General features: G+C 37.4%; 1 protein-coding gene across 4 annotated transcripts; it reads left to right on the forward strand.

Moving 5' to 3' along the window:
- Positions 1 to 214: 214 nt before the first annotated feature.
- LOC121401569 (tubulin monoglycylase TTLL3-like) lies at positions 215 to 27783 on the forward strand. 4 transcript variants are annotated; one of them, XM_041586879.1, is made up of 17 exons: positions 215 to 290; positions 2172 to 2224; positions 16595 to 16710; positions 17981 to 18013; positions 18908 to 19124; positions 19767 to 19855; positions 20558 to 20654; positions 21133 to 21182; positions 21670 to 21789; positions 22480 to 22594; positions 23531 to 23659; positions 23910 to 24087; positions 24475 to 24623; positions 25119 to 25335; positions 25909 to 26344; positions 26983 to 26998; positions 27605 to 27783. In XM_041586879.1, exons 3-17 carry the CDS (start codon positions 16648 to 16650, stop codon positions 27667 to 27669), a joined length of 1974 nt encoding a protein of 657 aa, XP_041442813.1. In that variant the 5' UTR covers positions 215 to 290; positions 2172 to 2224; positions 16595 to 16647; the 3' UTR covers positions 27670 to 27783. The 4 variants fall into 4 exon arrangements, with proteins under 4 accessions (XP_041442813.1, XP_041442812.1, XP_041442814.1 ...); XM_041586878.1 differs by lacking the exon at positions 215 to 290 and having other exon boundaries at positions 2022 to 2224; XM_041586880.1 differs by lacking the exons at positions 215 to 290; positions 27605 to 27783 and having other exon boundaries at positions 2023 to 2224; positions 26977 to 27127.
- Positions 27784 to 27892: the final 109 nt, after the last annotated feature.

Raw genomic sequence — 27892 nt, forward strand, 5'->3', positions numbered from 1 at the left:
ATTTAAGTGTGACAAACATGCAAAAGAATAAGAAATCAGGAAGGGGGCAAATAGTTTTTCACACCACTGTAAACTATAGTAGTGTTTCTGAAGCAACACACCAGTTTTACCAGTGTAGGGCTACACTGTATTATATTTTAATTACTTTACAACACTTTCATTTTTTTGGTATTACTGTTCCTATAAGGGTTTCTCCTCAAAGGCAGGTTTATCTAGCCCACCGAAGATTCTGCGTTCCTCTGTTTTCTTACACAAAGGTGGACTTCATCTTAGAAAGACTTGTGGATGTGGTGAGCACCAGTATTTGTTGTCAAGTGTGAGCAAAAAAGAAAACTAGATAACTTTAACAAACCTGCCTGTCTATCTGTCCCAGGGAATAACGGACAGGTGGTAAGTCAGCACCAGGGTTGTCAGGTCTAATTTCCAAAATCAGCTACAAAACCAGCTCAAAACTAGCCACGAGTCACTTCAAAAGTAGCCCAAAAATAGCACAATATGTGCAGTGGGAAAATCTAAAAAAAAATACATATATGTAAAAATACACCTTTTTCAAATTCTCACTGATTTGCAAATTTTCCCATGAAGTAAAATAGGACAGGTTCGCCCGTCACCAGGGCCGTAACTACAGAGGGGGACCCAGGAGGTATAGGGACCCCATGAGGCCCTAATTCATATACAATTTCAATAAATGTTGGTAAAACAGATCAACCTATAGACATTTTGTTGGCTAGCAGATTTTTGCCCTAAAATTGGCTGAAATTGAGAAAAGTCACCAGAAAATGTGAGAATGCTTAAGAGGGACGGGAGTCTGGGGTACAGATCCCAAAATCTGGTAACTTCCGACTTCTACACAAGTCCGTCCCTTTGCATGCTGGGTATTGTAGTCTTACATTAAACTTGGCTGTCAGCAAATTGTTAAACAAAAACGACATTAACCAACATGCATTGGGAGATGCAGGCCTGGCACATTAGGGACGGGCAACAAAAAACTCTGGCTGTTTTCCAAAGTACAAACTAGCCAAAGGCCCAAATCTGTACCTTGGCTAGTTTTTACTTTTAAAACCCGCCTGGGCTTTAAATTAGTAGCCCAATTTGGCTGGAAACCCGCCAACCTGACAACCCTGTCCTGTGTAGCACTTCCTTCCTGTCAGCTCACAGAGGTGGGGACTCCTCCCCTTTTGCACAGAAACGACACAGAGGAGAGACAAATATACACATCTCCCCTGCATTTATATAGTCCTGTAGCCTTTTTATACTAAGATTTGTTTGTTACTCTAAGGGGGTTATTTACTAAACTCCGAATGCAAAAATCACGAACAATTCATCATTTTTTTTGTTATAAAATCACAAGTGTTTTTGAATTTATTAAACACAAAAAGTCTGAATCTGAAAATCCGACATCTCAGACCTGCCGAGGGTTGCATAAAAATCAATGGAAGAAGTCCCAATGATTTTATGATGTGAGCTGGGTTTCGTGCAATACCAGCAAGTTCACTGAATTTTCGAGTGGAAATTCCTAAAAAAAAATGCAAAATTCGTAGAAATCGGATTAAAAAAAAATCTAATTTTTACCCACAAAGCTAATTTTCTGGAAAATGGAATAATAAATAAGCGTTAAAAACCCAAGCGGATTTGATTGGAGTAGGTAAATTCTACACTAGTAGAGAAGTGCCCAAACCATATTGCACAGCCCGTTATTTTTCTGAACTTCCTGACAGTTGGATTCCAATAAATCAAATGACATTCTGCATGGTTGATTATGTTCATGGCTCTAATTGTTATTTTGCAAAAGTTTCTTTTTTTAATTGCGAGAAACCAATATCTAATAGATGTCTGTAGGATAAGACATAACATTTCCCAGGAAATAATAAATAATTGGGAGTCTGCAAACCTGATGAATTTCCATATCATTAAATCACACAAATTGTTTCTCACACCAGTTACTAATACAGTAACTGATTTTCAGTTTCCCCTCATTTTACATTGTTGTTTTGTGGTCCCACCACATTTTCCTGGATTTTACACCACTTTTTCTGGTCCCCTGAAAAATGTAAAATGGGGGTTCTGCTGTAATTCTCTTAGAACACGTTATGGTGCTCTGCTTATTCTCAGAATATATGACTACACTGACAGAATGTAACACCTCGTACTTACACACTTATATTTCACAGGTACAAAGCAGAACTAGCAAACAAATTATGCTGGACAGTGGGCGCTGGATCAGGTAGAGCAGATTTCTAATCATTACATTCCAAATACATATACACACACACACGTGTATGCGACCCATTATCTGGAGAACTGTTATCCAGAAAGCACATCTCCCATAGACTCCTTTTTATCCAAATAATCCAAATTTTTAAAAAAAACTGATTTCATCTTTCTCTGTAATAATAGAACAGTGCCTTGTATTTGATCCTAACTAAGATATAATTAATCCTTATCTCAGGCAAAACCAGCCTATTGGGTTTATTTAATGTTTACATGATTTTCTAGTAGACTTAAAAGTATAAAGATCCAAATTACAGAAATGTATCTGTTTTACTACATTGGTGTGTATTATTTGTTTCTTAGTGGGGTCCACCATAGGTAGGTGTATCCCTGGATTCCACTAGGTGGTGGCACTGCTATTGAGCAAAATTCCATAGGGTTACACTAGCAAATTCAGAAGGGGTGGATTTTCCTCTTTCGCGTCTGGTGTTTGACCCAGCTGGATATTTCCAGGGAGCCTGGGTGCAACAAGGCCCAGTAAAGCCATTCTGTCCTAGAGGGACCAGTACCTCTAGAGAGTAAAGTCCAGGGGCAGGGACCCTGTGAATGAGGCCAGCTACAGATCTGAGATCCTGAGGGTGTATCTATCCAAGTGTTAAGCTATGTGCAAAACCAGTGGACCATTTGTCTTGGACAAATAATCTGTTACATTTTTGTTGCAAGAACCTCCTGTTGCTCTACATCTCAGGTTCCAGCCTGGTGTGTTAGAGTCCAATGTACACATGCTCTATTCCCATAGCTGGCAGACATTAACCCTTTGAATCTAAAATAGCCCAAAAAAACATTACATTTTGGTGCCCAAAGGCATGGGTTAAAGATTTTTCTGAAGGCTGAGCTGCTGTGTGTACTGTTTCTTTAAATCCTCATGGCAGGCTGCTGGACCGAATAGGAGAAGACAGTCTTGCATTTTTTGCTCTAAATTATTTGGCTGTGGGTTCGGGCGAGGTTCGTTCTGGAGTACCATCGTTGGCCAGCGCCTGTGTCAATCAGCCCAGTTGTGCAAGACTTCCGCGTCTCCATTCTTTGGGTGCGAGAAGCACTTTAAAGCACTTGGGGGAAGACGGGTCCAGATGTTCATCACTGCCGCCGTTTTGTAGAGAAGTTGCCGGAGACGGATGTGTCTGCACTGTCCCTGATCCGGGGGTGCTTACTACCTCTAGCAGCTGCTAGGAAGCAATTTATTGTGCTTACACACACTACTGGACCGCAGTTGTGGCTGGATACACCTGTGTGGACTGTCGTGCATCTCGCATATTCTATCCTGCAGTTGCAGGTGAGAGCTGATTCCTGTTCATCACCCTCCACATGTATTTCCATAATGGCGTATGGTTTAGATGGATGGGAGGATTTGGATGTCCCGGCAAGGAACCCTAAGATATGGGACCCCTTCCTGAGATCCTTTCAGCTTTTCTATGGGCTCCAGAGTTTGAGATGCCTAGAGTACAGCTTTATCTGTTGAAGGACTTTGAAAATAGTGGGTTCTAATGAAAAAAAATCTACTCCATGGAGTAGCATCTGTTCCTTGTGCCTACTACCTTCCAAGTGGCTGTCATGCTGTGGGACACTTGTAAAGGGGGCTGGGGTGATTTGTGGGCTGCTGCCGCCTTAGGCAGCAACCCGATGCCGCCCCCCTCTCCCGTTCTGTGCTTAAAAGTTTAGCGTCGGAGCGGGGCAAAAGGGGCAGCATCACTAGTGCAACGAGCGCGTACTGCACTTTCTGCACTAGCAGAGCTAAATTTCCGGTTTATAAAATGGAAATTTCGCTCTTAAACTTACAGGAGGCGGCTTTTTGCCGCCCTTTGTAACTCAGGCGGCAGCAGCCCACGGATCACCTCTGCTCATGGCAGGAACGGCCCTGGAAGGGGGTGATGTGATATCTGAGATGAAGTATAAACATTTTGCACCACTTGCCAAAAACGTTGCCTCAGTTTCCCTTCTTATTTCTTTACTTTACAGCACAATTTGAAAGCATTTGAGAAAAGCAATGCAACAGTCTTGGTTTCAATCTTAATTATTCCAAAAATTTATTTCACTCCATGTTTACACCAAAAATAAAGAAATTGACAAATTTTCAGTTACGTAGGCTATTGCTTGTCTTATTACTTTTCTAAGAACAATGTTCTCAAATTAAATAATCTTCATTACTAAACAGACATGGAAATTCTTCATATTAAACTGTATTGCTTAATTGTGTAGCAAATGTATGGTTTGTCATTTGAAACAGATTTAAGGCAACACTGTCCCAGGGACAACTGTTGTTGAGAATAATATGCTGAATCAAGAAACTGATCCTCAGTAATAGGAATCCCAATGCTATACTTTAGAACTGTTGTATACAGGACTGTGTGATCACAATGATTATTGTAGTATAGAACGATGGAAATATTAGGAGCAAAGTGCTTGTTATAATTGTCTTTGGGAAGTGTAGGGTTTTAAGCATATTACAGCAATTATTACATAAAAATGTTGGTGTTTGCACATTTACAGTGAAATCACTAGTGAGTGCTATAATTACACGTGGGCTGCTTTTAGAATCCTTCTTTTCTCTGGAGGCTGAGTGCAAGTAAATTTGTGACATAAAAGCGACATACTGAACCATATAAACATTGATGATCAGGGCCCCATACAAGATGGTGGCAACCTGTGTTTGTAGACCTGTTCTTCTCTGATGGCTGCCCAGCCTTTACTGAAGCTGACACTACTTTTATTATCCTTTTCCATAAGGTTATACGACTGCAATAACATTTTCAAGGTGCTATTATAATGCCAGTGAAAAAACATTTAGCTACTAGCTTTAGCATATTTTTTTATTGTTTTTTTGCTCATGTGATCAACTGGCTACCAACTGAAGATCTACTGTAGATTGAGATCTCCATGTCCTGAAGGGGATCATGGGGAAGCAACATGTGCCATAGGATGATAAAGATTATAAAGAGATAATTGAAAAAACTGCAAATCTCAATATGAGAATGATTTTTGACCCCCTAGAATACCTCTCTAAAATGGCTAATCTGAACCTAGTTTCCTTCTTATCCAATGGCTTCCCTGTCTACCCATGCTTATGGATTTGCCTTGTTAATTTTAGGAGGGATAAAAATACTCTGATTTTACCAAATTAAGTTGATATTTTTCAGGGGTGTCCGAAATATGGGCAGATGTAAAATTAAAAACAAGATTTATAATTTTATTTATTTTATTTTTAACCATTGTTAGATTTCATTCATAAAAATATATATTTCCTACATACACGCTAATTGGCAGATTTATTAAGGGTCGAGCTATATCATACTTAGTGCTCTGCCTCAGTGAATCCAAATGTGACTTCAAAGCACTGTAAAACTGGGACAACAATTTTTGTTCCAGATTATGCAATTTTTTAAGGAGTTTGTTCAGATTCCAATATACAAATGAGGGTTTGGAATCAGTTCAGATTCATTCTAATTATCATGCCAAGAGTATTTGCCCAAATCCAAAAGTTATGAATTTATATATTTTTTATTGTTAAATCTTTGTGTTAAAAATGAATGTGTATGAGTGTGCCTATGTAGCTCAGCTTCTTATTGCTGCAAACATTGCAAATAAATAGTGATAGGCTAATTTGGGCGTGGTTTAATTGCTAGCAAATTTTGGGAATTTATTCACCGGCTTCAAATCATTAAAATTCGCCGTGAATTTGCACGTAACAAATAAATTCGCCCATAATAGGTAATAAACTAACTCAACATGCACTTAATTTTCTGCAATAATCAATGGCAAGTTGAAAGACAGTAAGCCATACAGAAACATCTTTTTAGGGTCCCAAAACTTCATACAGATGTATATTTTTGCAAATGCACTTGTGGCCCATAGCTGTTACAGGGTCATCTGCAGCATAAATAATAAAACAAATCCCTTTTATTAAAAAAAAATAAAATTGCAGAAATTAGTTAAAAGGTCAACCAAACGAGCGCCCTACCATCATGAAGCTAATGGATCCCATCTGTTAATAATAAAAGTATGTTTGAATTTCCCAAAAAAATAATTCAATTATCTCAGTAGAACAAGATTTTTTTTAACCATGTGCCAAACAAGCAGGTAAATATCTGAGCAAACTCTGTCCCAATGTTGACACACAGAGGTGTAAAAATGGAGACAATGGACCCAATGACTAGTGATGGGCGAATAAATTTGACTGCCATGAATTAGTGGAGAATTTCTGTGTTTCGCTCCGATTTTCAAAATTTTTTGTGAAAATGTCTGATCTTCCCGATTTTTAAAGTGAAAACCTTCAGATTTCACGATTTTTTAGTGAAACCCTTCAAATATCATGATTATTAAGTGAAAACAACCGAATTTCACGATTTATTTTGTGAACTTTCCGATTTCGCAATTTTTTTAACCGTGTGCCAAACAAGCAGGTAAATACCTGAGCAAACTCTGTCCCAATGTTGATTCACAGAGGTGTAACAATGGAGACAATGGACCCAATGACTAGCCATGGGCGAATAAATTCGGCTGCCATGAATTAGTGGCGAATTTCTGTGTTTCGCTCCGATTTTCACAGTATTTTTGTGAAAATGTCTGATTTTCCCGATATTTTTGTGAAAACCTTAAAATGTCACGATTTTTTTGTGAAACCCTTCAAATATCACAATTATTGAGTGAAAACGACCGAATTTCACAATTATTTTTCGTGAACTTTCCGATTTCGCAAATTTTTCGCCGTTTTGCGATTTTGCGAAACGGGAAAAGTTCGCCCATCACTACCAATGACTGTTGGGGTGGCAGAAGTATAGGGGACTTTTAAATAACTTCAACTGAAAGGGACTGCAGTGGTGCACTAAAGGCTTCGTATTAAGTATTGCTCATCTATTACAAAACTATCCCCCTATTTCTCAAAGATTTACGAATGCCATGAACTTTATTAAAAGATCTGAATATAAAAAGTATGAATGGAGAAAAGTGCAGAAAAATATGAATACTTCTAAAGCCTCTAACAAGTTTTAGTTTTTCAGGTGATTAATAGCAAAAAATATTAGAAAACCTGTAAAAGTGTGAATGGCTCAAAAAAAAAAGTCCAATAGGATCAGCACAGCTCCCATTCACTTCTATGGGACCTGGACTGCTTTTACTTGGAGAAGTTTTGTATCAGAGTTTTTTGTGGTTTTTACACTTCATAAATCTCAGTAGAGTATTAGAGAAGTTTTAAAAACTCAAATATTTAGAGAAACAAAATATGATTAGTAAATAAAAAAAATCTGAATGTTAGTAAATAGGCCTCTTGGTGTTTTCGGCACACTTACTGATAGAACTGTATAATGGATGACCTGAAAAGATTCCACTTGATACGAGTGGACTGTATATTCAGGAGAAGAGAAGACGTAATTACTTTATTGTGGAGAAATAAGGAGGATATTATATTATTACAGGAATAGAAGGGCAGAGGAGTTCATCTTTATGTACAGCCAGAATTAAAGCCATGCACTAAAATAAATGAAAAAGAATGGAATTGGGGAGGGCGTGGAATCCTTCTTGGTAGAGAATTCACCTGGACTAAAGTTACAGAAAATGATTATTGGTGTATGCTGCAAACTGCCCACTATATGTGAGGAGAATGAAGTCCATCTGATATTAAAAATGGAACAAGCTTCATCATTGGGTTAAGTTGTTATCATGGTTGACCAGTATCCAGACAAGAGTATTCGCTGATAATTTGATCTTTGTAATGCCCAACTTACTGGAGTCATTACCCTCCTTGCTACAGAAACACAAGGGAATCATTTATATGGCAATTTTCTCCTGTTGGCCTCAAAGCACTTTTCTCAGCAAACAATGCAGCCATTATAGGTGCACAAAGTAAGCCGGGACACCAGGAGATTGAGTTACTGGTCTAAGGAGTTGTAACAGGGAATCAAACCAGTGTCTCTAATATGAGATCCCACCTCAAGGCTGATCATTTAACCTCTAGGCCAATGACTATTTCTCCTAGAAAGCTCCCTTCAACTATACAATCAATATGAACAAATCAGAAGTGCTTCCAGCGTTTCTTCCCAGCTCACTTGAAGTTAATTGGGCGATAACTCAGATATCTGGAAGTCTACATTCCAACTGACCCTTTAGATATTTACACATATAACTGCAAAACAATGCTGGCTTCCATTGGAATTGTTAATGTTCCTGCACCTCTTGCACACAAACTGGTCTATAAATGATTTGAACTCAATGGGCAAATTTGCACCTGGGCTGTAACTAGGGTTGGCACCTGGCTGGTTTTTCAGTAGCCTAACTAAAAAGGGGCTTGAATTTCAAATTTAACAACAATGTACTTGTTAATACATTTCTATAAATTTTACCCTTGCCTGCCTACCTAATCCCTGATCCACCCCAAATATATATTCTCATTTTACCGCATGTCTGCTGTGATGTTTGCCCCATTACATCATCGATCTGCTGAATTCTATGTCATTACCCACCTCCAGCATCCCAGTGCCTCCTGACTGGTAAAAGGAATCCCTAGCAGTAACCCATGGCAACCATTAAAGTTTTGTTTTCATGTTCTACCTGTAGTTGGCTAGAAAAATCTAATCACTAATTTGTTGATATATTTAATTCCCATGTGCTCCATTGAGCATGAGTAATTTACAGTATGTGTATATTAGAACAAAGATAATGCTATCTATAGATTTCATTGGGTTTAAAAATGTTACAAAGCGACGATTCCATGAAATACAGTACAGGCGGTGTTATATGTATTTCTTAGAGATCTCTTAACCCTTTGCCTGCCAAGCACGTACGGCGTACGTGCTGGCAGGCAAATGCTCAGGCTGCCAAGAACGTACATTGTACGTTCTTTGGCAGCTGAGCTCTCTCTCTGCTTCGGCGGCTTTTGCCGCCTCCGCAGAGAGTGGGGAGAGAAGACAGCCCCCTAGGCAACGAGGCTGGGGGGCTGTCAAGTCGGATCTGCGACTCGATTGTCGCAGATCTGACTTCAAAGTAGCAGACGCATCGCATGGAGCGTCTGCTACTACACTCACCTTCTTCCTGCCTGCAGAGCCGCCCACGCACTTCCTGCTGCGCAGCAACTCTGCAGACACGCTGCCAGGACTCCTCCAAAGAAGACAGCGATTCTCCTGCTCCAAAAACGGTAAGTGCACGTTTTTTTTACACACTTACCTGCACCTACACATACTTACAGTACATTTATGCATTTTAGTAAAGATTGGAATTTTTTAAAAATATTTTTTTTTAATTTTAGCACACTTGGTCCCTTTTGTACAGTTATTTACACTTATTTACACTTATTTACATGTATTTGCACACTCAGATAACTTTTATTAGTGCACAAATATGTATACACAAACAGGTGGTTTTTTTTTTTTTACGAATTCATTATACTGTTATCTTTTGTTTTTTTTGCCTAAAAACGTGTTATTTTGGCAGCGTGACTATTGGATAATCGATTTCGGCCACTAATTACGCTGTCAGAACAATTATTTTGTTATTTCATTGATTTACGCTATTTTTGTGGTTTTATTGCAATTTTATCCCTGCATTATTGTTCCTTATGTATCTTTAGTATCGTTTTGCTGTTTGGTGCTTTGGTATAGAAAGATAGATTTTACTTAGTTTGATCCGCCAAAATATGTGCTTTCCAAAAATATATGGGTTTCTGGGGGTCTTTTTACAGTTTGGGGGTCTTACGGCACATAACGTACAGTTAGGGTTCTCTTTTCTGCAGCTTAGTTGGCTAGCGTGAAAATTCATAGGCACGTTTTTCATTTGGGGTCCATACACAACACATACTTTGGTAAATCTATACATATTGGGCATCAAACTATTTATTAGACCTCTGACGTCCATATTTAGAGAGATTTTTCTTTGTACGTAAAACATTGTGTGTGATAAATGCGGCAAACTGCAACATTTTTAGGCGATTTTCAGAAATGTTGTAAAAACCTATATGTTTAGAAAAGCTTTGCAGTTTGGTAGTTTCGTGTAGAAAGACGTCGTTATCTTTGTTGGAATCGGCAGAATGTGTACTTTCCAAAAATGTATGGTTTTGGGGGGTCATTGCTGTTAGGAGGGTCTTGAGGCAAATAATATGAAGTCAAGGGTCTATGTTCACAGAAGGCGAATCGGCAGCGGAGAAAACTCATATTCACTATTTTTATTTGGGGTCCGCACATGCCAGCTGCCTTGGTATATCTATGCATATTGGGCATCAAACTGTTCAGTAGACCCTTGGCATCAATATTTATGGTGTTTTACAATTGTATGTAAGAAATTGGGTGAGATAAATGCGGCCAATTGCAATATTTTTAGGCGATTTTCAGAAATGTAAAAACAGTTGCTTTTATCGCCAAATTTAGGAAAGGCTTGCGACTTGGTACTTTGGAGTACAAAGACATGCATACCCAATTTGGATTCGCAGGAATGTGTACTTTCCAAAAATATATGGTTTTATGGGGTGAACGCACTTTTTTCTACCTTTGCCCCCCCCCAAAACAATGTAAATGTGTTGATTTTGCAGTACCTGAAATGACAGACCATTTGGGGGTCTTTGTTTTGGGGCCCTATATGCCACGTGCTTGGGTACACCTATACATATTGGGCATCAAACTGTTCAGAGGACCCCAGGCTTTCATATTTGGGGTGATTTCTCTTGATACCTAAAAGTATGTGGGAACTACGATGCTAGAGGGTGAAAATTTTGAGGTGATTTTTGGAAATGTCACCAAAATCACCAAATTTAGAAATGGTTTGCGGCTTGGTACTTTGGAGTACAAAGACATCCATACCCGATTTGGATTTGCAGGAATGTGTACTTTCCGAAAATATATGGTTTTATGGGGTGAACTTACTTTTTTCTACCTTTGCCCCCCCCAAAAACAATGTAAATGTGTTGATTTTGCAGTACCTGAAATGACAGACCATTTGGGGGTCTTTCTTTTGGGGGCCCCTGTATGCCACGTGCTTGGGTACACCTATACATATTGGGCATCAAACTGTTCAGAGGACCCTAGGCTTTCATATTTGGGGTGATTTCTCTTGATACCTAAAAGTATGTGGGTAATACGATGCTGCAGGGTAGATATTTTGAAGTCATTTTTGGAAATGTCCCCAAAATCCCCAAATTTAGGAATGGTTTGCGGCTTGGTACTTTGGCGTAGAAAGACATGCATACCCAATTTAGATCCGTGGGAATGTGTACTTTCTGAAAATATATGGTTTTCTGGGGTGAACTTACTTTTTTCTACATTTGCCCCCCTCAAAACAATGTAAATGTGTTGATTTTGCAGTACCTGAAATGACAGACCATATGGGGGTCTTCGTTTTGGGGCCCCTATACGCCACGTGCTTGGGTACACCTATACATATTGGGCATCAAACTGTTCAGAGGACCCCAGGCTTTCATATTTGGGGTGATTTGTCTTGATACCTAAAAGTATGTGGGTAATACAATGCTGCAGGGTCGAAATTTTGAAGTCATTTTTGGAAATGTCCCCAAAATCACCAAATTTAGGAATGGTTTGCGGCTTGGTACTTTGGAGTACAAAGACATGCATACCCAATTTAGATCCGTGGGAATGTGTACTTTCCGAAAATATATGGTTTTCTGGGGTGAACTTACTTTTTTCTACATTTGCCCCCCTCAAAACAATGTAAATGTGTTGATTTTGCAGTACCTGAAATGACAGACCATATGGGGGTCTTCGTTTTGGGGCCCCTATACGCCACGTGCTTGGGTACACCTATACATATTGGGCATCAAACTGTTCAGAGGACCCCAGGCTTTCATATTTGGGGTGATTTGTCTTGATACCTAAAAGTATGTGGGTAATACGATGCTGCAGGGTCGAAATTTTGAAGTCATTTTTGGAAATGTCCCCAAAATCACCAAATTTAGGAATGGTTTGCGGCTTGGTACTTTGTAGTAGAAAGACATGCATACCCAATTTAGATTCGTGGGAATGTTTACTTTCCGAAAATATATGGTTTTCTGGGGTGAACTTACTTTTTTCTACCTTTGCCCCCCCCAAAACGATGTAAATGTGTTGATTTTGCAGTACCTGAAATGACAGAACATACAAGGGGGGGTCTTCATTTTAGGGCCCCTATATGCCACGTGCTTGGGTACACCTATACATATTGGGCATCAAACTGTTCAGAGGACCCTAGGCTTTCATATTTGGGGTGATTTCTCTTGATACCTAAAAGTATGTGGGTAATACGATGCTGCAGAGTAGATATTTTGAGGTGATTTTTGGAAATGTCACCTAAATCACCAAATTTAGGAATGATTTGCGGCTTGGTACTTTGGCGTAGAAAGACATGCATACCCAATTTGGATTCGTTGGAATGTGTACTTTCCGAAAATATATGGTTTTCTGGGGTGAACTTACTGTTTTCTACTTTTGCCCCCCCCAAAACTATGTAAATGTGTTGATTTTGCAGTACCTGAAATGACAGACTATATGGGGGTCTTCCTTTTGGGGCCCCTGTATGCCACGTGCTTGGGTACACCTATACATATCGGGCATCAAACTGTTCAGAGAACCCTAGGCTTTCATATTTGGGGTGATTTGTCTTGATACCTAAAAGTATGTGTGTAATACGATGCTGCAGGGTAGATATTTTGAGGTGATTTTTGGAAATGTCACCTAAATCACCAAATTTAGGAATGGTTTGCGGCTTGGTACTTTGGCGTAGAAAGACACGCATACCCAATTTGGATTCGTTGGAATGTGTACTTTCCGAAAATATATGGTTTTCTGGGGTGAACTTACTGTTTTCTACTTTTGCCCCCCCCCCCAAAACGATGTAAATGTGTTGATTTTGCAGTACCTGAAATGACAGACTATATGGGGGTCTTCCTTTTGGGGCCCCTGTATGCCACGTGCTTGGGTACACCTATACATATCGGGCATCAAACTGTTCAGAGGACCCTAGGCTTTCATATTTGGGGTGATTTGTCTTGATACCTAAAAGTATGTGGGTAATACGATGCTGCAGGGTAGATATTTTGAGGTGATTTTTGGAAATGTCACCTAAAGCACCAAATTTAGGAATGGTTTGCGGCTTGGTACTTTGGCGTAGAAAGACATGCATACTCAATTTGAATTCGTGGGAATGTGTACTTTCCCAAAATATATGGTTTTCTGGGGTGAACTTACTGTTTTCTACTTTTGCCCCCCCAAAACAATGTAAATGTGTTGATTTTGCAGTACCTGAAATGTCAGACTATATGGGGGTCTTCCTTTTAGGGCCCCTATATGCCACATGCTTGGGTACACCTATACATATTGGGCATCAAACTGTTCAGTGGACCCTAGGCTTTCATATTTGGGGTGATTTGTCTTGATACCTAAAAGTATGTGGGTAATACGATGCTGCAGAGTAGATATTTTGAGGTGATTTTTGGAAATGTCACCTAAATCACCAAATTTAGGAATGATTTGCGGCTTGGTACTTTGGCGTAGAAAGACATGCATACCCAATTTGGATTCGTGGGAATGTGTACTTTCCGAAAATATATGGTTTTCTGGGGTGAATTTACTGTTTTCTACTTTTGCCCCCCCCCAAAACAATGTAAATGTGTTGATTTTGCAGTACCTGAAATGTCAAGACTATATGGGGGTCTTCTTTTTAGGGCCCCTGTATGCCACGTGCTTGGGTACACCTATACATATTGGGCATCAAACTGTTCAGAGGACCCTAGGCTTTCATATTTGGGGTGATTTCTCTTGATACCTAAAAGTATGTGGGTAATACGATGCTGCAGGGTAGAAATTTTTAGGTGATTCTTGGAAATGTCGCCAAAATCACCAAATTTAGGAATGGTTTGCCGCTTGGTACTTTGGTGTAGAAAGACTTGCATACCAAATTTGGATTCAGGGGAATGTGTACTTTCCGAAAATATATGGTTTTCTGGGGTGAACGTACTTTTTTCTACCTTTGCCGCCCCCCAAAACGATGTAAATGTGTTGATTTTGCAGTATCTGAAATGACAGAACAAACGGGGGGTCTTCCTTTTGGGGCCTCCTATGCCACGTGCTTGGGTACATCTATTCATATTGGGCATCAAACTGTTCAGTGGACCCAGGATTTTATATTTGGGGTGTTTTACATTGATACCTAATGATGTGTGGGAGATATGTTGCTGTAGAGTGGAAGCTTTGAGGTCATTTTTCAAAAAATTCACCAATTTCTATAAAACATTATAACTTTAGGAAACAATTGCAACTTGGTGGTTTGGAGTAGAAAGATATTTCTACCCATTTTTGATTCACCAGAATCTGTTCTTTCTAGTAATGGGTAGTTTTCTAGGGTAAACCTACTGTTAGCGGAATGTTTGGCCTTGAAATCAAAAGTATGCCATTTGGGGAGTGTTGCTTTGGAAATTTGGTTGTGTACTGCTTGTAGATTTTGAGCTATACAAGTGAGAAATCTCCATAAAACTATATATATTTGGTATTGTCGCGTTCAGGAGACATAGACCCTTCTAAATCGGCTGTGTTCTCGTACATAAAATGAATGATGTTTCTGATATATGTGATTGTTCTTCGTGCAACATGATTTTTTTCATTTTATTTGACACTTAGAATCCAATATTTTTTTAGAGAAGTAGAATTACACCAAAATTCTTGCATATTGTGAAAGTTCAGATTGTCCTGAAAAAAACAATATATTGTTTTCCTGGGTTAACTAAAAGACCACCCCAGGAAAGGCCCTTAAAGTGAAAGAGTGCAAAATATCTAAAAACTGCTTGGCAGTAGATGTTCGCATCTAGGACAAAACGGATGGCAGGGAAAGGGTTAAATCAGGATCTTATTTCATGGAAAAGCTAGTAACATACAATGGAGAATCTTTGACACCTCATCAAAGACTATATTTCTGGACCTTACGGTTCTATTGGGTTTATTCACAAAAGTGCATAATCTGTTTCATTCAAAACAACTGCAAAAATAACAACAAAATAGACTTAAGACTTTGTGAGGTCATCACAATGGTTGCATTGGTTACCACCATTAGGTCATCACAATGGTTGCCATGGATTACCATTGTGAGGTCATCATAATGGTTGCCATGGGTTACCATTGTGAGGTCATCACAATGGTTGCCATGGGTTACCATTGTGAGGTCATCACAATGGTTGCCATGGGCAACCATTGTTATGACCTCACAATGGTTGCCATTGTGATGTCATCATATGACATTGTGATGTCATAATGGACCCTACGCTTTCTGTACATGTAGCACAGGAAACAGGATCCAAGTTGCCATTTGATTTTCCAGCCAGCTGAGGTAAGCATCAGAGGCAGAGGGTGTGGTATATTAAAACTACTAAAACTGATATTAAGGATAGAAATATATAAATGAATAAGAGAGAGAGGTGTGTATATATAGTGAATAAAGTACCCCTTGTAAAATATAAGGAAATTAGAAGTTAGCGAGGAGTTCCAGGCCATGGAACTCTGAAGTTAGTTCTAATATCTTCATATTTTGCAACAGGGGATATTTATTTATTATGAGTCATGACAGAAATAACATCACTAAGCTCTGATTACAACAATGACATCACTAAGCTCTGATTACAACAATGAAATCAATTCAATGACCATATAAGGTCAAAGGCTGAGTGCTTCCATAGTGATGTCATAATGGACCCTAAGCTTTCTGTACATGTAGTACAGGAAACAGGATCCAAGTTGTCATTTGATTTTCCAGCCAACTGAGGTAAGTATCAGAGGCAGAGAGTGAGGTATATTAAAACTACTAACACTGATATTAAGGATAGAAATATATAAATAAATACATAAGAGAAACAGAGTTGTATATATAGTGAGTATATATAGTGAATAAAGTACCCCTTGTAAAATATAAGGATATTATAAGTTAGCGAGGAGTTCAGGCCATGGAACTCTGAAGTGAGTTCTAATATCTTCATATTTTATTTATCATAATATATACAGTAATAATACAGTTTGTGTGAGTCATGACAGAAATAACATCACTAAACTCTGATAACAACAATGACATCACTAAGCTCTGATTGCAACAATAACATCAATTCAATGACCATATAAGGTCGAAGGCCAAGTGCTTTTATACAGTTCATGGAACTCAGTGGTAACTTCTAATATCCTCATATTTTCCAACAAGAGGTACTTTATTTATTATAATACACAAGTTTTAGTGAGTTGTGTGACAAAAATGACATCACTACTCACCGTTTATAACTGATATTTATAAGGATATAATTTACAGGATATTTATGGCTCTTGTATATTATTATATATATATATATAGTATAACATATATATTTTTTTTTCTTCCTTTATAGAAAATCAAATAACAAAATCAAATAACAAAATCAAATAACATCTACATTCTACAATGAACACTTTAACGAAAAGACTTTGGAAATGTATTTCTTATTGCTTTCCACTTCGTAAAAAGGTAAGGTTTCAAATAATATATATAATATAGATATAATGTATTTAATATAATTAAATGCAATATGTTGTCAAGTTATAAGAATCAGCTCACCAATAAAAAGTCTCAAAAATTGTAAAATCTGCAGTGACAATTTATCAGAATTTCACAAATATTTTATTTACCTTTTATAGAAATGCTAATCTCAGTTATCTGCATAATATTAGCTAAATTATCATTTTAAGAATATTAAAATGATTCCTGTAAAAAAAAAAAAAAAAAAAAAAGATTAAATGTGCATCTTAAACCCTCCAATCATCACAATCAAAGCAATTCTTAATGGCAAAATTAATTTGATACGTGTGATAAACCCACTATTGTTTATTTACCAACACAAAGAATTGTTGTGCCTGGGCCGTATCCAATAGAGTTTTTGCTTCATTGTTGTACTTGTAGCTGGCAGAACAAATATAGTCACTGACTGGCTGCTATTTTTTGTGTCATATTGTCAATATAAGTCAGATTGTTTATTCACAAATAATTAAAAATAAAAGTCCATATAAAATTTGGATTCAGGTATTTGTCAGTTGGCACCCATTCCATATTGGGCCACATATTGTGGAGAATGTAGGTCCATGAACATACTTTAATATGCTACAGTTGATATGTATTTTCAGTGTATACCAATGTGTAGCATTTCAGGTCTGTTAAGAAGAATCAGTGATACCTCTCCTTTGACTTGTGCTGCCAGATGTATACAGTACATGTTGGGTATATGGAAATCATGGGCTGTAGGGGGTCCTAGGTTTTTCTGGCCTGGGGAGGTCTAGTCCTGCCTCTGACTGTTATTAATTCAATTTTTCTAAACTCCATTTTTCTACACCTGGCTAGTGATTGCGCCGTTTCGCTTTGCCGCAAAATTTGCGCATTTCGCGCGAAATTCGCGTAACGGCGAAAAATTTGCGAAACGAAGCCGGCGTCTAGTTTCTAACGCCGGCGCCCGTTTTTGACCCCGGCGTCCGTTTATTAGAAAAAAAAATTGTTGACGCCGGCGATTTATACCGCAAATTTTCACGGGGGCGTTTCGCAAAATATATTCGCTGGCGGAGAATCGCGCAAATTCACCGCAAATTTGCTCCTGGCGAATAAATTCGCCCATCACTACACCTGGCCCATATTAATAGGGATAATTTGGCAAAGAGCTATGTTTAAATACCCAGTATTAGCATATTCTTTACTGTCAAATGAAGCGTTTAACCATAAACTGATAATATATATTTTCTTTCTTTATCAGAAACCTAATGACAATGCTGTTGAAGAAATTGAGGTAGGCAGGAGATATTTGTAGATTAAAACAGAACATTCTTTTATTCTTCAGACTGCCTTTCCTTTCATAGTACAGATTTACTTTAGCAACTTTCCTACATACTGACCTAATATATAATGGACGTTTAAGGTGCATGTGGAGTTTTTAAAGTATCTTCAATGCAGACCAAATCCCTTTTCCTCCTTTTTACCTCTTCTTTTTTAAAAATAAAAAAGTGGGTGTATATATATATATATATATATATATATATATATATATATATATATATTAAACTTCTACACTGCTGCTTTATGAAAAGGCATATGTAGTATTGCTGCCAAAAATACCTTACTTACATATATATATATATATATATATATATATATATATATATATATATATATATATATATATATATATATAGGTACAGGATCTGTTATCTGGAAAACCGTTATCCGGAAAGCTCAAAATTATAGAGAGGCCATCTCCCTAAACTACATTTTATCCAAATAATTCCAAATTTTTAAAAAAATGTTCCTTTTTTTCTGCAATAATAAATTAGTTCCATGTACTTGATCCCAACTAAGAAGAAATACCAGCCTATTGGGTTCATTTAATGTTTACACAATTTTCTAGTAGACTAAAGGTATGAAGATCCAAATTACAGTAAGATCTGTTATCCAGAAAACTCAAGGTCCCGAGCATTGTGGATAACCAGTCCCATACCTGTATATACACAGTTATACAAGAGAGGACATTGGTTGCTCATGAATCTTTTGTTTTCCTATCAAATTAGATACATTTCCACATTGCACCAGTGGGTTATGGGCCTAACGTGTGGAACTGTAGCATTTACTTTACACTTTTACCTTACTTTTGTGAATCTCTTATTCTTGCAATATTTTTTCTTAACAGATCAAACAGGAATCACTAGAAAAACAACCTATTGAAGCTAATAGTGAAAGAGAAACGAGTTATGAAGTAAATAGTGAAAGAGAAACAACTATTGAAGCTAATAGTGAAAGAGAAACGAGTTATGAAGTAAATAGTGAAAGAGAAACAACTATTGAAGCTAATAGTGAAATAGAAACGAGTAATGAAGTTAATAGCGAAAGAGAAACAACTATTGAAGGTAATAGTGAAATAGAAACGAGTAATGAAGTTAATAGCGAAAGAGAAACAACTGTTGAAGCTAAGAGGCAAAGAGAAACTACTAATAAAGCTCATAGGAAAAGAAAGGCGGCTAACAAATCTAATAGTACAAGAAAAACTGCTAAGAAGCCTAATGGTAATTAGTTAAATGCTTAAATGCTATCTTCTGATTGGCTGAACAGTTTCTACCTGTTACTAGAAATGAACTAGTTCGTACTTGTTACTACTCCATGTCCCATCTTTAACCTTATAGTCCAACACTTCTTTCATATTAGTGGCAGAACATGATTTAGATGAATAAATGTGTTCAACTTCTAATCTTCACCTTTATCAACTGTGAAAATTTGTTGTTATTTGTTAACACTTTCCTAAATAGATTTGCCCCTGTATATGTCCTGGTACATGATGTTCTACAAGATTATTTCAAAGAACTGTCTTGTGTTATCATGTGGCTTCATAAAATATGTTTATGGTTTTATTCTGAATTTCTCCAGTCCTGGGAATTTTGTAGTAAATTGCCATCTTCATTTTGTACTCTTTGTGGTTTGTTAAAATATTATCTCATTATTCATCACTCATGATAATATAATATATGTATGTTATATCTCTTTTGCACATGCAGTTTCACCTGAACGGGATAAAATGTACTGTGACGAATGTGTATCCAGACAGAAGAGATGCTTCGAAGATCAGGTTAAAACATCAATTGAGGTAAGTAATGTACCAGCACCAGGAATTCTTTTAGCCTATGTTGTGAATATAAGTATATTAGGAGAAAAAAACCTAAAAATGACATTGCACAGAGAGTCCATCTCCTACAATGTAAATGATCTTAGTTTGGTGCCTGACTTCCCCAAGGCTATAATGACTTTACATAGAAAAGTTAAAGAACACTAGAAGTGAATAACAGATAAGCCACATTCTGCTCTTCATGTGTCCTGTTGTGAGAGCCATGATTGGCTGGAAGGAGGCAACTGGGTCTAACATAGACACAATCCACTAAAGTAACATAGAAATTCTGAATATACCTATAATGGCCATTTTTACAATTGACAATATTAAAAAATATTTTACATTGGTACCAGTGTATTGCTGTGAGTAGATATGCTGATAGCCAACTCATAAGGAAATAGGTAGATGTGAAGAGCATTGTTACATTTATCCCTGATATCTGCCCAATATGCAACAAGTACACAGTTAGTATTGGTTGTATAACAAACTATTATGTTCTTCCACTACAGCTATTTCCAAACCCCAAGACTTATGAATTTGTTTCTTTTATATACCTTAAGGTCCCTTAATATCACACAGAAGAAACATGATCCCATGCAAGCAATTTATTCTGTATAAGCCACCTTTAAGAAATTACTGTATTTGGAATCTCTAATGCGTTTCTCTTTAAATATCCCACAGAAAAAGAAAGTTTTCTGGACTGACTTTAAAAGATCCAATGACTTCGAGAGAGGCCTATTAAGTAGAGGATGGGTGAAGAAAATTGCCCCCACCTTCAGTAAGTCTGCTTAAAAAAAACAAATCTCTTCAAGGATTTTAGAGATATTGAATTGTTAATGATAAAAATGAACCTAGTGCTCCCCACATGCTAGCATATAAATGTCTGCCCTGGGGTTTCATGAGCACAAAGTTGATGAAGTAGAGTTGGATAAAACCTCATGGAATAGGCGACAATTGCATGAAAGTTGCATCCAACTTTATCTTCCAGTGACTTTCTGATCTGAAAATATTCCACATAAACACATCCGTAGGCCAGAATTTATAAGGAATACTTTTTCTGCAGGCACCTGACACCAAAAAACATGGTTTTGTTACACAGTTGAGTACTCTAGTCTTAAGCCTTAATATTATAGAGATAATATTATATTCCCTAATGTGCCTGGGAAATATGGGCAGAATCTGCTACTAGTGGAACCTTTCTGAGCAATCTAATAAACTGCTATAATGATACTAATGCAATGTTTTTCTCTTGATAGATGCTGGTCCCAAGAAAACTGTATTTCGTGACCCAACATATGGACATAAGGTAAATTCATATTTATGTTTGTACAATACAAAGATCTATGTAAAAAATGTGTGGGTAATCTTAATCTAACCACTCATGGATATGGCCAATTTAATTGAGCATTAAGATAAATATTGTTAATGTTTACTATTATATGCTTTCTTTTATCACACCATTGTCATTGTTCAACCCAGAACAGTGTACAATGACTTGCCCTTTCCTATAGCTAAACATATTTCTTTCTATGAACATAAATATTAATGCACTACATTTACTATTCAGTTAAAGTGCATGATGTCACTGGTGGAGAGGAGCCAAGCAAGTTAGCAAGCTACAGTACTTAGTGCAACTTAATTACAGAGTATGGTAGCAGCATAACTAGCAGTTACTAGGCCAGTTGTTATTTCTTCTGTGGTAAAAGAAGTAATATAATGCTCCAGAAGTTTACTAATCATTTTAGTGTACTTGCCTTCCATGAATACATTTTGTATTTATTTTTCTTTTTTAGATTATAAGTCGTTATGACATACAACCCAACCTCATCCTGACACGCAAAAGAATTGAACTCCATCTTCTGAAAGAGGATCAGATAACCAATCACTTTTGCAGTCTGTACGCCACAACCAAGGTGAGCCAACTGCAGTGACTTACAATGACCAATAGCAACCAATTAGAGCTTTCATTTCTATCTTGCAGTAGACTGATCAAAACGAATTGCTTATTAAATACTATTTGTAAATGTATTCGTAATTCAACCCCACATTCTCAGTGAAATTTGCCATTTTATTATAATAGCCCAACAAAAAATAAAAAGCAACTTGTTTTAGATGATTTGATCCATGTCTGAACTGGAGGCCCCAGTATTTAACCAGTGTAAAGGCCCAAATAGCTCCACATTGGCCCATTAATAAATACTGGTGCATGGCATTTTGATATTTGCATGTTTACAGTCTGCCTGTGCAGGACTGCTTCTTTCATCTGAATCATATGGCTTCTAGTTAACATGATTGGAACCCATTATTTCCAAGTCAAAGACGGTTTCCAGTAAATGGAAGTGGAAATTATTTTACATAGGGTTTCCAAGAGAAAACAAGGCTATGATATGATGCCTCTTGTCACTGGTCATACTCACAATGTAACTTCTTTGGACACAGGTGACCTGGTGGGAATATAGAAGCCAGAAATGTGGCCAATCAGTGGCTCTCTAGATGTCGTTGCATTCCAATTCCTAGAATTTTTCGTATATTTATTTGCTATAATCTTTTTTGACTTTTTATATTTATAAAATGCATAACTAAATATGTTCTTTGTATTCTAGAGTGGTCTGTGCAAAGTATTAAGGCAATGGTGTTTGTCGTGTGATGCGAATCCACACACTTTCTTCCCTCGTTGCTACATGTTTAGTAAGATAAATGAAAAACAAGCATTCATTGGTAAGTGTGCATAAAGTACTGTATCATGTCATTATGTCTTGGGTATAGTATCTTAAATCTGGGCTTTATATCCTTCAAAACCAAAGTATTATTTAACTTAGTGATCTACAACCAGTGGCTTATGAGCAACCAGTTGCTCACCAACTCTTTGGATGTTTCTCTCGTTGGCCTAGAAACAGGCACTTATTTTTAAATTCCAGGCTTGGAGGCAAATTTAAATTGCATATAAACTAGGTGTACTGCCATGTAGAGGATCCTGTATGTTGTCAGGCCACGTAGGGGCTACTAAATCACATCACTTATTTGGCACCTCCAGGGACTTTTATCATTTTTGCATTGCTCCAAAACTCTTGTTTTATGTGAATGTGGCTCATGGGTAAAAAATGGATGGGGCCCCTTGTTTAACACTAAGGTTATTTTATATATTGCATTTTTTTCCTGGAATAGTTATTATGGTTTAGCTTTTACACAAATGTATTTATATAACATTTGAAAAGGCAACAGAGCACACATTCCAATATAGAACACTGGCCAGGCCATGACTAGTCCCTCCCCTCTCCTTGATGTCTCTCACTTATCACCTAGTCATTAGAATGTTTAAGAGGGATTCTGAAATCAATGGTTCTATATAGCTGTCCATATGAAATAATGTTCCACCCTAAATACAATGTGCTCTAATGTAACGACTATTAGAAGTTCCCATAAGTATATTATAGTGCATGTTAACGACAACTCTCTGTATCTACTATAAATTGTGCCTATATACATTAATATGTAAAGGAAAATAAATCCATAGTATCAACAGCTTAGAAATATAATTCAAAGTTCCATCTTTCTTTAGAAACTAAATATTTGCCCTGTTTGTTCTCACAGTTATTGTTAGTGTCATCTTTTGGTTAAATAGAGTATTCTAACAAAAAATTTACCTTTATTTAGATGACTTTACCATGACTGCGGCTTGTGGTATCCTAAAATGGGTTTTGAGAACCAATGGGAAGTCTTTGCAAGATGAAGTTATTCCCAGCCGGAAAGATAAGGAAGCAAAAACGGCTATTTGCATGTCAGGTAAGGGAAAAGCAGCGGCACCTGGTATAGCTACAGCTACTCTGATAACAGAAAATGAGTTACTTGTAGTATTTAAACAAGACCCCTTCTTTGCAGTGACTATAATTGGACAATAACACCTTGTTCATTTTTACACTGTAAGATTAGACTTGAAATGGAGTCAATGGCATCTCATGGTTTTCCAACCAACTATATTTGTTTATTGTTCTCACTTCTTATTAATCTCCTCCTGTTATGTTTTTTTCTGTAGATGCTAAAATAAACAATCATGGCCCTGCAAGAATTGTTCCAGAAGATATTATAGTAACAGCCCTTGTGGCTTGCCAGTTTCATCTGTACGACTTGACACATGAGGATGAAGACGACATAATATGTGCCGGGATAGTTGATAGAAAACATTTCATAAGTGACTACTATCAGGTTATGCAGTAAGTAATGTCAGATGAAACCATTCATAAAAATTTAGATTTAGAAAGAAATTGTCCTGATTATAGGAAAACAATGACAGTGAACACTCTATGGGGTGATTTATGAATGTTCATAGAATGTTTGTTTCTTCAAATCATAGTTTTTGCGCAAATTCATGAATTTTTCTTATAGTTACTTAATCCATGATTTTTTAGTTATTTAGCAAGTGTAAAAACCATAAAATCTACGAATACAAGGGCCTAAAACAAATCACATAGAACAGATATTTATCGTAAATAATAAACTTATTGGTATACATTATAATATTCTCCATAAACATTGTATTGCAATAGTGTGATGTGTATTATGTATAACTGTCTCTCATCCCTGCCCTTGTATTGTTACAGTCATGGTGCGCACATACAGAATTCAGACAAGTATGTTGATTACTGCCACCAATTGTTATGTAAGCTGAGAAGAGTGAACCCACAACTAGATATAGATGGAGAAAAAAACATCTGGATTTCAAAACCAAGAAATTCATCTAGAGGAAGAGGTAAGAGAATCTGTGAAATGGGTACTCAATTGTTGTTAAGGGGGGAAACAAAAGTTCAGGTTACTGGTGGGTGCCCCCACAGGACATTAAATGACTCACATACAGTAACTAATGCAGAAAATCATGCAAGGGCTTATATAGTAATAGCTATTTCTATGTGATCCATACAAGGGTAAGGAACCTCACCGCCAGTGAGGTTTTGGGAGGATCCATGAGGGTTTTCATCTCATCTCATACATTTTGGCACATAATAAATTCCCATTCTTCATGGCCAATTCACAGTTATGATTATGGTTATTTCTGTGAAATAATGCAGAATATGTATAAATGAATTCCTAATTAGATGTGTGAGATGTAGGACCAATATGGTTTCAAAGGAGCAACCTTAGTTATTGGTCCAACGCATGCTGATTTTGTTGCTTCAGGTGTTACAGAATGGTTTACTACAATATTGATTTAAACAGAGATTGATTCATGTTTTACATGTTATTACAGGGATACGTTGCAGAAATGATCTGAAAGACATATGTTCCTTGGGAAAGGAATGGGTGGTTGAAAAGTACATAGAGAGGCCACTTCTTGTATATGGAACCAAATTTGATCTCCGTCAGCATTTCCTCATAACGGACTGGTACCCCTTAACTATCTGGTTCTATAAGCACAGTTTCCTCCGTTTCTCATCTCAGCCCTTCACGCTGGAGAGATTAGATACGTAAGTAGAGGGTGCAAAATCTTGCATTCTATTTATTTGTTATACAGTAATGACGTGATGTTGATATGACTTCACTGCTTTGTACTCTCAGAGGCTCATGTACAAACAGAAATAAGATTACTCTCTGCCTTATTTTAGCATGTTACAAACTGGTATAAATATCATAAGACCTTTTTTAATTTAACAAGTAAGAATTACATTATAAAACACCTTGGACAATTGTGCCATTGTTGCTTGTAACTTAAAGGTAATTTATAGGTTTAATCCACGGTGTATACGATAATGTTTGGGATAAATCACTTTATGGCATGAAATGTATTTGCTTGTTTCCTTTACATCTGTGAAGTGGATGAATATGCTAAAGGCTCTGTTCTTCTAACCTCTGATTCTGTAACAGTTGCATTGGTTACAGGGCTCTGTAATTTTGCTCTAACTATGGTAGTCAGCTTGCTAAATCTAATGAATGGCTAAGGCAAGATTAGAATATTTAGTGACTCACTGCATACCGACACTGGATTACTAGTGATGGATCAGGCACATAAACCTGACAATTGTATTGTTTTATCCTTCCAGCGCCACCCATGTATGTAATTACGCCATACAGAAAAAATTAAACAATGCACCAAATCGTCACCCCAACCTGCCTGAAGAAAACATGTGGCACAGTGACGAATTCAAAGAGTATCTTTGTACAATCGGAAAAGAGCAAGTCTGGGATTCAATCATTATACCAGGGATGAAGAAAGCCCTCATTCAAACAATGAAGGCCACTCTGGAAAATGTGAAGTGCAGGAAAAACAGTTTTGACCTTTTTGGTTCAGATTTTCTGTTTGGAGAAAACTTCCAGCCCTGGCTACTTGAGATACAATACAAACCTGGCATAACCAAAGACACGTCAGTAATGTGGAAAATTGTTCCACCAATGGTAGAGGACATTCTACGTGTGGTGATTGATTACAAGGATGACCCTAACTGTAATGTCGGAGGATTTGAACTTATATATAAACAGGTAAGTGCAAGTCAAGAGAAAGAAACTTTGATACTGATGAATGTCTAAAGAATAATATAACCTCAGGCATATAATCTGAGTACATAATGTTTTTGGGCTGTGTTTATTTATATAAGTATGCCATGGGTGGGTACTTGCTACTTCAGGCTCTCTTCCCCCATGGGAATGTCTTGTAGATTGGTGTCCAACCCACTGATAAGTTTAACATAGGCCCCAAGGGGATGAGGGGGTTGCAATTGCACCCAGGCAAGTAGTTATGCCACCAGCACTCGCCTCAGCCTTGGAAATGGCTATTAGTTGTAACGCTCAACCCAAAACTAAGCAGTTCCTCTTATCTTAGAACAAGGTTACAGACATTTGTAAGCCAATACGTTTTAATAGTATCCAGAACAGTAAAATATTCAACTACCGTATAATTATAGGAAGGTATTACGTGAGAACATACAAATTAAGATTGTAGACAATATAACACAGATTTAACAGTAGGACACTGGGTATAACTTTTGGTATTACATCTGAGTATAGGAGACATCATTTTGAATACATAATGAAAATGATTCATTTAAGCCTAATGGACTATATATATATATATATATATATATTTTAGTGCTAAAAGCTTTCTGTTTTTTCAGTTCTAGGCAAATTATACTGGAAATGTGTCACGGTCAGCACCCAACACCAGAACAGATGCCAGGCACCCTGGTCTCGGCTCGTACTTCACCAGTTAAGTGACCGCCTTTGGCCTCGGGAGGAGCCCTCAGCTTACTCAGATGCCACCTGGACTTAACGAGAGGTGTAAGGCGTAAGTTCTGGCAGGCAATGGGGCACGACTGTTTACAAGGATACTGGAAGATAGGAAGCCACCAGGAACAGGTAGGCCAGGCCAGCACAAGCAGTAGGAATCGTCAGGCAGGCAAGGGTCTAAACCAGGTTATCAATCGGAAGGATTCAGCATGAGAGTAGTAGAGATTCAGGCAAAGGTCAGGATTGGAGAGATCAGCTTAGTAAGCAAGCAGGTATGGGTCAAACACGAAGGATCACTCAGGATTCACAACAATAAGCTCCAAAGAACAAGCTAATTGAACCTACAAAGGGCAATGAACTAATACTAAAAATCCCCTTTTATACATTTGAATTTCCACGCCAATGCACGCTGGCGCAATCACGTCAGCGCGCCTGCGCCTTTATGAATTGCCCTAGAGGACCGGAACCAGCATGGACCCCGCTGCCACTAGACCACCAGGGTTAGTGCCTTACAAAATGGGATTCTCAGTAAAGAAAAAACATTTAGAGATCTGAAGATAACAACCATCTCTGATCCATAACAGGTGGCTAGTGGGATGAGTCTTGGAGGAAGGAATAGTCCAACCAACCATTTCCTTTTGATGCCTATTTTTTTCTTTGTTATACCTTTTTTAAAATAAAAATTATTTCCTTAATCACTTTTTTGTCTTCCTTATGAATAATATAAATACTTTTTAACGTTGGTATCAGTTGACACTGAAAAAAATTGAAATATATATATATATATATATATATATATATATA

The sequence above is a fragment of the Xenopus laevis genome, chromosome 3L (genome assembly GCF_017654675.1).
Source record: "Xenopus laevis strain J_2021 chromosome 3L, Xenopus_laevis_v10.1, whole genome shotgun sequence".
Taxonomy (NCBI): Eukaryota; Metazoa; Chordata; class Amphibia; order Anura; family Pipidae; genus Xenopus; species Xenopus laevis.

Excerpts from the sequence above, each read along its gene's own strand:
- LOC121401569 (XM_041586879.1), top strand. The coding sequence starts at position 16,648 with ATGAACACTTTAACGAAAAGACTTTGGAAATGTATTTCTTATTGCTTT. Across the intron at positions 18,014-18,907 it reads ATGCTGTTGAAGAAATTGAG|ATCAAACAGGAATCACTAGA; the intron begins GTAGGCAGGAGA and ends TTTTCTTAACAG. Across the intron at positions 21,183-21,669 it reads ACCCAACATATGGACATAAG|ATTATAAGTCGTTATGACAT; the intron begins GTAAATTCATAT and ends TTTCTTTTTTAG.